The sequence below is a fragment of the Artibeus jamaicensis genome, unplaced genomic scaffold, assembly GCF_021234435.1.
Source record: "Artibeus jamaicensis isolate MK-2021 breed Jamaican fruit bat unplaced genomic scaffold, CSHL_Jam_final scaffold_584, whole genome shotgun sequence".
Classification (NCBI taxonomy): domain Eukaryota; kingdom Metazoa; phylum Chordata; class Mammalia; order Chiroptera; family Phyllostomidae; genus Artibeus; species Artibeus jamaicensis.
Genome location: NW_026522048.1, coordinates 268,396 through 280,834, shown reverse-complemented (window position 1 = coordinate 280,834; position 12,439 = coordinate 268,396). Strand labels below are relative to the sequence as shown.

At 34.8% G+C, this 12,439-nt stretch overlaps 1 protein-coding gene across 3 annotated transcripts in view; it reads right to left on the bottom strand.

The window, feature by feature from the left end:
- Window positions 1-12,439, bottom strand: part of DCN (decorin) — a 40,699-nt gene that overhangs the window by 7,181 nt on the left and 21,079 nt on the right. For all 3 annotated transcript variants that reach the window (XM_037147481.2, XM_053658801.1, XM_037147482.2), the window contains exons 4-7: window positions 9,285-9,498; window positions 8,373-8,486; window positions 3,682-3,775; window positions 538-676 (exon numbers count right to left, since the gene is read on the bottom strand). In XM_037147481.2, the coding sequence (XP_037003376.1) occupies window positions 538-676; window positions 3,682-3,775; window positions 8,373-8,486; window positions 9,285-9,498 (561 nt within the window). The remainder of the gene's footprint in view (window positions 1-537; window positions 677-3,681; window positions 3,776-8,372; window positions 8,487-9,284; window positions 9,499-12,439) is intronic.

Below are 12,439 nucleotides of genomic sequence, written 5' to 3'. Positions count from 1 at the left end.
TAAAATTATTACCACAACTTAAAGTAATAGCATGTTTATAGATTTATATATTTACAGACCACAAAGCTCTATTACCACAGTGGACCATTGAACTGAATCATCTTATCCTTTTGAATGTGTTATAACTTTATAATTGATATAAAGTTAATTCAGTCATACTGCTGGATAAACATTCACTTTTGACCTATACAACATCTGCTGAAGCTAAAAGTTTAAACTATGATTATATTCCATATCTATGCATCATAGGTTTTGTCACTTCTTCTGAGTAGTATGTAGTTATTACACTGATCTGTTACTTGAAACTACCCTGCCTCATAAAAAATATTATATTCTGGAAGCAAGTAAGTTCAAAGTAATACTCCTAATTTTTAAAAATTAATCATTTAAACCTATAAAACTAGAATGACTATGTGCAAACATTAAACATTTCTCTCTGAAAAATGATTTCTAAGCAGGGCTTCCTCCTCCTGGCAACCTAGTAAAGAGGGTTTGCTCCCTAGAAATTGTCCACGATGGTTAGTGACATTGCATTACCTGGATGTACTTATGTTCTGCCAGCCCAGCAGGCACTTTGGTAAGATTGTTGTTGTTCAAGTGAAGTTCCCTCAAATGAGGAGTGTTGGCCAGAGAGCCGTTGTCAACAGCAGTGATGTTGTTGAAACCCAGTCCCAACCTATAACAGAAAAGAGGAAACGAGCTTGTACACCACACCTGGGTACCTTCTTACAGACGTGATCTACCAAGTCAATGCAAAAGGGCATTTTTTCATTTTTGCATTTACTCTTCCCTCTGCCTACAGTGCTTTTGTAAACTTGCTGAACCTGGACAAAGTCCATTTGTTCTTAAGGTTTCAGCTTAGAGTTTACCCTCTTTAAAATTTTTCTGACAGTACTAAATTAAATGGAAATGCTTATATATAGCAAGCATCCTGCTGTCACCCTCTGATAACTCAAGGGACTGTGTACCCGTGGGTCTCTCCTTGAGAACAGTGACTGTCTGGTAGTATATGTGGTACTAACACAGAGCTTGACATAACCAATGAATAGCTGTTGAATTGATTTCTACATATAATGAATATAATAGATACATTTGGGAAAAAATAAAAAGAACACTATTATTGGTTTGGTTACATTAGAAATTAAGCAATTGTATGTTTATGGCATAGATTTATTATTGGAAATAAAAGGTATAAGATTGTAATGAGTCAATAAGCTTACCTTCCAGAACACTCACCAAAATTACTATCTCCCACTACTTTGAAAGAGTGAATGACCATCTATTACTATCTGAATGGACCAGGTACTGACATCCCTAGTTTCTGACCCTCATCTCTGATCTACATCTCTAGGGATGAGGCAAGAAGATTTTGGAAGAGACCCAGAAAGCTGCAAGTGAGAGAAAGAATCTACTGGGTTTCTTCAAATGCAGTGAAAGAGACTAGGGCATGTTTTATAGGTTCCTTCTTGTCTTTAGCTAGTTATGACATTTGGACCCTTTTAACATTTAGATTCTGGCTAAATTTTAAGCATGACTTGTTATTTGAAATAACTGAGATTAAGGTGTACTGATTTTAGGGAATTAATAGCACAGTTAGTTTATTTTAGCTTTAGATTCTTAACCTAGAAACTTAGCTCAGAATATTTTTGTTTTCCCTTGTCTTAGGCATTTTTCTCTTGTTTCCAGACTTCCCTGTTGTTGTTTTTTTTTTTTGAATTTCAGAATCATGTCTCCTATTTTTTACTACACTTCAAGTCCTACATCTATTTTGGGCTAACACATTTCTTAGAATATAATATTCCTAATAATTTATTCAAGGAAGCTTGATGTTTAAATAATTTATTTATAGATTCAAGAACTTAGTATGGGTAAGACATTATCCTAGGCTTGTGAGGCAGTTGGCACATGGCTCAAACCCCCACAATTCTTTCCATTGAAGAATAAGGAGAGATGACCATATAATGATATGTATTTTGATATATATGGTGGTATGTGTGTATGTATAAGAAAAGGGAAGTTTGCCTGATAATTGTTTTTGCAGGTGAACATACACACTTTTCTCCCCCACTGTCCCCAGTCACCAGTTGGAATATGTGCCCGGCAGCAAGGACCTGAGATCAGTGGCTGCTTTCCCCCCGTTTTCACAGTTTGGATATTTCAGCACCAAAATAATTCTCCTGTACCAACATCGGTAAGGAACAAGCAGCACAAGATTTTAAAAGGTAATAGACAATTTTTTTCCTGAATTTGATTCCAAAAAGAAATGTGTTTGATAAATTCAAGAGTTAGCAAAGTTTGCTTGGTCAGTGAGGCTCAAATCTATTTACCCAGCAATCCTCAGTTCTATTAACCTGTAAAAGTTTACTAGTTCTTTATGCTTCTTTCTATTTAATGCCAGCATATAACATTAGTATTAAAGTATAGAATTTCAAGATATCCGTATCATTTTCAGTACAGAAGTTTTTTTTTTACTAAAAAGGCACAAATATTATGAATGACCTATGACATTCAGAATGTTATGCTATTGTTCACTCTTACCCTCACTGCTCTAAGCAATGACCCAGCACTAACTGCTGTCCTAAAGACACTTCACACAAGCAATGCAGCTTAGTTTCCAACACTTCTCTGCAGCTCCAGGGACTGAATCAACAAAGAAAGGTGGGTGCTGCATAATACTATTTTGAAAAATATTTTCTACATTAGAAGCTGAAAGTAAATAGCTTCAGATAAAGGATTTCTTATCTCTGTGACACACCAGGGTAATGCTCTGTAGCTGTTGCCATGGGCGTGTACTCATCTCCGGCTCTCACCACCCCTGGGTTATGGAGAAATAGCCACAAGTGGGGAAAGCTGCATGATGTACCCAATTGGGCATAGATGCTTTTCAAAGATGAACTGAATATTTTGTATTTACTTATCTACCATGAAATTTATATACAAAGAGATGAGGAGCCCATTTGACAGCACAGCACACTCCTCTGTAAAAACACTCAATAGTACTGGTGGATCACACACAAAGTGTTCCTTAAAGACAACTGAAATAGTTTTCCAGAACTCTCCTCCTCTTATTACTTAACCAGACTGTAAATATAAGAATATTATAGTTAGGCTAGAAAGAAAGACAGGAACTAGTGATCATCTATTGGGGTGGGAGGAGTGAAGGGCCAGACATTTTTAAAATCTTTTTTATACTACATGAAGTATCTAGGGACATTTTAAATTCCTCTGAATAAGAATTAGAAAATCTCATCATAACTGTTCTAACTCTATAAATGGTATGGAATGTCCAATATTTCCATATCCTGGTAGCTTTTATTTTAATGGATTTTCAAACTCTGGACACTGTGTTATGATTTGCTAAACTTCTGTTCAATGCAAGTTAGAACATAATGAGCATACTGATTTAAATACTTTGTAATAAGATATACTAGAATCTAATGACATAGGGTATTCATAAAATAGGAAGTTGATTTGGTAGTTATAGTAAGTATACTATTTCACTAGATTTTTTTAAAGAAATAATTGGGCTAGCTGAAGTCTGAGGTTGTTATAAATAGCAACAAAGATGTGGTGCATTAAAAAGAATCAATCATGTTTCTAATTCTGAGCATGTAGGAACTAATATACCTAGCCATTTTGCTGATAGAATTTTACTGATAGAATTTCATGAGAGATTATTACTTAGCCAAATTGTTCAGTCCTTTCAGGCTAGCTGCATCAACTTTGGTGATTTTGTTGCCATCCAGATGTAATTCGGTAAGGGAAGGAGGGAGACCTAGAATATGGATACAAAAAGTTAAGTTAGCAGATAAACATAATTACAGAATGTAGAAGTATATAATGATGACAAAAGCCACTTTCTAAAAGACAATAGTTCCAAATGATTTGCTTTTCATCTTGTTTATCAGTTTTGCTTTTCTTCATTTTTCTTCATCCTATTTATAATCATATGCGTTCTTGGAAGTAGTGTGAGAACTTTTTTACTTTTTCTCCTAGATTGAGTTTAACAAAAATATGGATTGTGCTTAACAAATAGTAGATTTTCCACCCTAGGAATTGTTAGGGTACAATTATAGAACTGCAATGAAACCCTGAATCTCATTAGGTATTTACACTTTTTTTAATGGGATAACACCATTATTCTTAAAAATATTTTATTCATTTATTTTTAGAGAGGAAGTGAGAGAGAAACGGAGAAAAACATCAATGTGTGGTTGCCTCCTGGGGACCTGGCCAGCAACCCAGGTATGTGCCCCGACAGGATATCGAACCAGCGACCCCTTGCTTCACAGGCTGGCCCTCAATCCATTGAGCCACACTGGCTAGGGTTAACACTGTTATTGACAAAATATAATAACTCTAAAATGAAGAGATGATTAGTTGAACTATAATACAGAGATAATATATAAGTTAACTAGGTATTTGATCATTAAAAATTAACACTGATATACTGGCTTAGTCTTAATCTAACTTTTCCATAAAAATATCAAATGCCTCTCTGCAGCATAGGTACATGGGAGAACTAAAGCTTCTTGGGACTCTTTAATAAAGACTGTTTCTTTGCACAAGCCGAGTGTAGAGGCCCACGATCAAGTGATCTGCCCTATGCAGAGCACCTGGGAAAACACTGCTGATCCAAAGGATCCACAAAACCTCTGCCTACTACTGCTTGAATGGCTAAGATTTCTAATAATTCAGTAATGTCGATGGAAAACTTTAGCTATTTTATTTTCATTTCCTTCTGCCATCTGAGGAGGTATTATATTTTAATACATTTTTTATCTTCTAAATGGAGCATATTGTTCCACTTAGAAGAATAGCAACAACTACAAAGAAAACTGCAAATTGGTTACATGTAGAACTAACATCTGCTTAGCAGGAAGTGTCGGTTATTTGTCCATTAAAAACATAACTGGAAAATTACAGGTTATGTTTGGTCTAAAATTTTCATTGAATCTCACTGAATTCTGTCAAGAGTGTCTATCTACCATAAAAGTTTAGTCTATATTTGATTTGGAAGTGACAATTAGTTTCTCTGTTTATGTGGGAGATGCTAAGGGAAGGGTCTGCTCATTAAATGTCTGTTTTGTGCCAAACTCTGAAATTAGCATTTTCCTAAATTAGCTCGTTTATTTTTTTCATTGGTTAAATTATTTTTATTTATTCCACTTCATCATCTATGATGATGATCTGTGCTTCCTGATGAGGAAACAAATGTTGTAGATTATTGAGATAGTAAGTAGAGAATATAATAAGTTTCCAGATGGCCAAAAGGAGTTAAAATACCATGCTCTAAACTGAAGGAAATGAAATGGAAATTGCATTATTCTCATGAATAAATAACAGGAAATCCCAATCACTCTTGGAATAAGGAATTTCAACCACTTGAATTTGCTTAGAATAAATGCATGTGGATTTGTAAACTATTTCTATGAGTAAAACAAATGAATATATATACATGTATATACACACATATGTATGCATATCTATAACAATGAATGCAACTCTAGAAAATTTTTAAATTGTGCGTATATAGGGTCTGGCACAATTAGCGCTCCTTTTTTATAACAAAAGCATAAGCATGTAATTCAGTAACATAACAATATCTCACTCAAGCACACCATCAACATTTTAGGTGAAATGTTCAAATTAAAACCATAAATGGTTACATCCACATTATTACCCTACTGACCACACTCCAGCAGGCGCGACTTCTGCTGTACCCTCTATTTTCTACCCTCTCGCCATGAAAAGATGTTTCTGAGGGTTAGTGTGCCTAGAACACCAAGCATCATCACATCTGTCATTCTTACCTAGTTTTGAAGTGTCTCCCTTTTGGGCGGGTCAGTTTCCCGGAAGGAAAGTATAGTCAGGAGGAAGTTTGTGGAAGAAAGCTTTGCATAGGTCAGAGGAGTCAAAGTAACAGCAAACATCATCAGCCTTTGGCACTGCAGCATTTAGCCAAAAAACCTATAGTTACCTTTTCTCCTTCTTCCATTTTAAGACAAAATATACTGACAGCTTACTTTAGGCCAAATGCCATGCATGTGCATTACAAGTATTACATCTAGTTATTCTCACAAGAACCTGAAAACAGGTGTCCCTGATGTGTCCACTTCACAGGTAACAAAAGGGAGGTTTCAGAGATGTGGACCAAACAGCCTGAAGTCAAAGAGCAACTGAAAGGCTGACAGACCTCTCACTCAGGTTAGTCTAACTCAAGTGTAAATTTGTAATCTCTCCATTTTATTCTACTGCAACAGTAATGGAAGGTAACGTGCAGAAATTAAGGCTCCTTGAAAACAGGTGATGTTCAGGCAGAAGGGTCCCAGACTAAGAACGCAGACTCTGACATCAGATATGAATGAATATGCAAGGAGTAAGGCCTTGATGGGACGCAGAGCAAAATGGCAAGCACAGGTGCTCTGAGGTCAGCCCAGCACAACCCCCACTCTGCCACTTCCCTGCTCCAAGACTTCGATCGCAATTTAAGCCCCATTCTCCTCATTTGTAAAACATGTCTAATGATGTTACTTACAGAGGATTGTTTCCAGATTCATTTAACAATCCATGAGAAGCAATTGACACACATAACAGAACCCATGAAAGGTATTCAGTACACGTACTGAATGAAATTTCTTTACCGTAATTTTAATATTATTATTTATTAAATAAAAACAAGCTAGAAATGATAGGAGCACTGAGGGTAGAGAAAGGATATAAGAGAGTCTAGAAAAACCTCTCACTAAGTGATAAAATGTATTACTGAGGAATATTTGGGAAGATACATTAAGGAGAGAAAAATCAAAGATTGTTTTTTTAATGCAAGCCATCTGGCAGCATGAAGCAGTGGAAGGATCTGGACAGTAAATTCCAGTAACTTTACTTCACCTCCTACAGCTCTCTAAGGTACATATACATATACATATATATCACTTATAATATAGTTTATATTATGTTGTATAGCATACAACATAAACTATATAGCATATGAATATATAAATATATTAAATATATATAATCCCTGCACTGGGGATAAAAACATCACTTATTACGTGCAACAAGTCACAGTGTCAATATGAATGTGCTTTCTGAACTGGAAATCAATCTCCCTTCTCTATGGATCTCTCTGTCTACACCAATAGTTGCCATTATGAGTCAACAATATCTTCCATAGTAAAAGAAGACTGTGGAGAGGGTGAGGAGTGGTAAGAAACCATTCTATGGAATATGTACTCTCAAAAGTTTAAGTTTTTATAGAAGCACAATAAAGGGTCATTGTTTTCTGTGAGAAAGTAGCTGCCTTTTCCACTCAGTCTAAGAATAAGACATATACAAATGGAGAAGGGGCAGATTGAAAGTAAAATTTGAGAATATAGAGGGTTTTTTTTGTGTGAGACTGAAGAACCTAAGACAGTGACAATGGGAAAATTATAAGAACTGATTTTTGGTGATTTGATGTCTTTCCTGGTTCATGAAGACTGACTTATGTGCCTCTTGTGGGTAGCTCTTCATACAGTGAGCTTACCCCCAGGACGGAGCCGTGATTACTGTTGAACTGTTGTGCTTTGCTCAGGCAATAAGCTCCCTGAGGGCAGGTAGTATATCCTATCCACTGTCCTGTCTCCTGTGTTTGGGACTTTGCCTAAGCAAAATAAACGTTTAAAGCATTTAAAATGAACTACGTAAGGTAATATTAATCCACCACTTATCTATATACCAGATATTCCTCTAGTTATTTGCTTCATTTTAAAACACCCCAGTGAGGTGGTTATTAATATTATTTTCACTTCAAAAATAAAGAAATTGATTTTGATAACTTCCAATTAGTGACAATTGGAAATTAAGCAAACAGACTCCAAAACCCACACTCTTTATAAAAACAACCATTTCTATTCGAATAAGAATGTGGTTACCATGGATCCTCTTACTCAAAGAGTATTAACTGGAAAATCCTCAAATGGAAAAAAATTCATTAAGTGATTAGGGACTCAAAGAAAAAAATGGTTCAATTTCAGAGGTACTTCCATGTATCTAACTCTCTTTTAACAAAGTACCACTAAGGCACTCTGTTTCTTAAAATTACTATGCTTTTATCTTTGTGAAGTCACAATGCTATTATGTGAAATCACTGTGCATTGAGTTAGTTACATCTTAGAAGAGACTTTATAGGTAAAAGAGCTATCTCTACAATGAGCCTAGTTGGCCAAGCGGTCAGCCAGGCTCAGTAGAAACACTTGCAGGATTAGAGAATTTACTAGAAATGAAGTTGGCTACTTGAGTCATCATTCAGGTTTACAAAAAAAATCCTTTTAAAGTATGAAGGTCTTTGAATTTAGATTTTCAAGCTGCTTTGGAGAATTTGCCATCACCTTGAGGGATGGAGGTGATATTGGTGTCAGCAATGCGGATGTAAGAGAGCTTCTTCATTCCCTGGAAGGCTCCGTTATCAATTCCTGAGCTCTTCAGTGGATTGGTGCCCAGTTCTGCAAAGGCAGTAAATGCAGAGCTTTTAGAAGACAATTTTAGGACATTGCATGTCAGAGTAGTGTTTATCTCAACAAAGAATTAAACAGAAATTTGGTTCAATAGCATCTTTACTGAAGAACAAACGAGAAATTAAAGCAATGCTCCTCAAAGGGATTGCAAAATGTGGTAATAATGCTCCTTCATAAAATGAACAACAAATAACAAAAAATACACAAACATTTATAAAATAGTAATAGTATCAAAAACAATAACAACAAAATTATTTAAGGTAGATACCCAACTTTGTCCAGAAATCAACAAAATCAGGATTTGCATATTATACTTATAATGGGACTATTACTTTCCTAAAATACATTAAAATGTTGTTACATAATTTGAATCTAACACTGGTAGGCCAATTATAAAATTCTAATTTTGTCATGCAGAGTGCAAAATATTAGAACACATTTTTAAAGCAAATAGTTTATAGATATTCCAGATAAAACTAATTCCTACATGAAAATGTATCCTCAAATATTTCTAATTAAGCCCTACTTAATTACATCCTACATGTTGGACATGCAGTAGGGTAACTTCAGCTCTAGAGCTTTCTCTATATTCTTAGAATCCCTAGGATGAGAAATAGAAATGCTGTAGAAAGGCACAAATTCGAAATCCCACTTCTCTTGGCCCTGCTCCTGCCATTCTCCTAGGCTTAAGACATGGTAATTTACATTCCTGCAGCTAAAGCTTAACTTGAAATCTCCTAAGGTGAAACTTGAATCCTGGTCTTAGAGTCATATGAATATGTGTACCTATGACGATCATCTGGTTCAGTCCATTGAACACAGATTTCCGCACTTTGGTGATCTCGTTCTCATGGGCACGCAGCTCCTGAAGAGTTTTGGGCATTTTCTCTGGCAATTCCTTCAGCTGATTCTTAGACAGATAGAGTCGTTCCAATTTCACCAAAGGTAAAAATGCTCCGGGGCTGATTTTGCTAATTTTGTTGTTGACCAGAATCAATGCCTGTGGATAGGGAATAAAATAACCTTCTGTTAATTCCAAAACCTTCCACACATGTAAAAAATGAGTGGGCAGTCTGTTCATTCATTGATGAAGCTAGCAGAGAAACAGGCAGGGTTGTAAGAAATCAGTAAATATCAATCAGACATGACTCCTTTAAGAAGTATATGAAGAACTCCACATCAGGAATAAAAAGGAAGGAAATATAATGAAATATATCTATTTATATCAGGTCAGCCAAAAAGTGCATTTATTTTCATCCATATAATAAAAGACATAATTAAAAAAAATTGTCACCAATAACTTTATTGTTTGGATAGTTTGAATATGTCATCTATCTCCTGCTATAGATTTCCACTGGGTAGAAGCCTGGGGAGCTGCTAAACATCTTCCAGTGCATAAGACAAATCCGCAAAGAATCATTTGGTCAAAATGTCCATAGTACTGAGAAACTTCACAAATCACATTTGGCATATTCGATCAGTGACAGCACCTTCTCCATACACTGCACAAATCTTGTGTGTGTGTGTTTGTATATTTCTTAAAGTAATCAAGCATAATATACCAAAAATTTTGCATATTTTCTTACATCTTCAGTACTAAAATGGCTGCACAAAAATTCACCAATTTTCAAGATTTTTAAAAAAATGCATGCTGATATAACAGCTGTCACAGTACAATATAACGAAATTATATTGGATGAAGTTAATGGCAACTATGCATTATTAGAGTCATCATATTGAAAAAAATTAAACAAAATTTTTGGCCACCCAAATATAACATTAAACAATATATAATATTCCTGACAACTGAAATTTCTGGAGTGACCCATGACACCTGAAAAGGCACCCATCCGCTCTCCAGTTTTCCAGCCTCTTAGTCCACTGCCCTGACCTCTGTCGCAGGTCCTGCTGCGAGAGGCAGGCACCACCTGATACTCTCACCAGCAGTGCAAGATGGAAGTGTTTTCTTGAAGCCTCAAAAATTTAAATGATTTGTTTCAAAACGTTGCCAAATTAGTATATTATGTTGTGGCGTATTGCTTTATTTTGCATTTTTTTGTTGTTTGAAAAACTTTAAAAATTTTTTCTGTTCATTTTATTGTGATTTACTATAATTTTTGAAGGGAAGGATTTGCCTGATCACAATACTTCTAATTTCTATTAAATTTTTGTAATTGGTTAAAAAAATTTTACTAATTGGTTAAGAAAAATAAAGTAATTGGTTAAGAAAAATAAATTTTAGTAATTGATTAAGAAAAATAAAGATATAGTTAATATGATATTCAGAACCTAAAAATATTTTTTCTATTCTCTTGCCCCTTTTACATATAATGGTTTTATATAGCTAAGTATATTAATTTTTTGGCAACTTTTAAAATGTTTGTTTTCGGAGTTGTCCTTATATGGGTAATTACTTATCATTCATTACTGCCATTTCTATAGCTATTGCCGAACCTATCTTTGGACTACTTCATTGTCTTCCAATGATCTGTATGTCTACAGAACCACACCAGTCTTATTTTAAATATTTTGTCAATTCTAATTAACAAGATAATTTTTATCAAGTTTTTAAAAACTTGCATTTTTCAACTATAGTAACATTTATGCATCTATGAAAACAGAGGGCCAAAAAAGGAAACTAGAATAACAACAGAAGAGGGGTAACTTCTCAGAGATGCAGGAATAATTTTCAGAGTAACAGCTGGTTAATTAAATCATGTACATCCTCATGTAGTTGACATTATTTAATTAATGAATACTTGTTACAATAACAAGATTTTTATCTAATTCTAAACTATGCATTGGTAATCGAAACAAAACCCTAAAAAATTCTAATGAAGAGTACAGAAAGTCATCAGGGTTTATAAGTCATACAACATTTATATTAACAAACAAAATGCCCAAGAAATCAGTATAAGCCAGAACCAGAGGTTCAGAGGACTTGCATCATCAAAAGACATCCCAAATAGTGGAAGTTTACTTTTAAATACAAAGGAGATCCTCAAATTCTGAAATCTTGATATAATTAAACTCATTAAACATGGTTTGAAAATCTATTTTATTTCATGTTAAGTGTTAAAAACTATTGATAAAGAATCAACCTGAGGATGCATTACCTGCTATTCCAGGTAATAAAATATTATCTCTTTGACTGGTTAATAACTAGATGATGCCGGTGCCTGTGAGTACGCTGTAGTAATGACTGCTGATGATTTTGGGGTAGTATGATATTTGCCTCCAATTGTTTCTTCAGTAACGTGGGAATAATAAGAGCACCTAAAAGGGTTGTTGTGAGGATTAAAAATTACAATAGACTGCTCCTTTGCTAAGTGCCTTTCAAATATTATTGTTTGTTGAAAGTTTTAGTCCAGTGAAAACCATCTCTGCTTTCAGAATAAAACAGATTTGAGAAATAAAACTGAAAATTTTGGCCATAATAAGGTAAATTTTAAGGGCTATGTAAATTAAAGTGTCACCTAAAACAGATTCACACATGAGAAAGTTATTCGTGTATACACACTATTGTTAAAGACAGTTGATGTTAGCTCTGTACAGGGGGATATGTATTTAAGAAAGTTGTACTTATACAGTAACAGGCAACGGCAAAATGTTGAGATGGAAAAAAAACTGACTAATTACAGTGGCTAATGAGAAAGTCCAGAGTGAAGAAAAAGTAAAAGACAAACTCCAGGTGTTCTTCCAGAGACCACCTCACCTAAGGTAAAAAAGAAAAACAAGCAGAAATGGATTATCTTTAGTTAGCTAAGGGGCCGAGAGAACTGGATTAGAAGAGAAAGTGTTGCTTGGGAATGAGAAGGGCCTTGAATGCCATTTAATCTAAAATTGAAGCACAGACTTAAAATCAGGACAACCTACTTCTTAGGTAAACTACAAAAAAGTGATCAAACCTGGGAGGCAGGGAAAGGTGACGAAAGGATGAC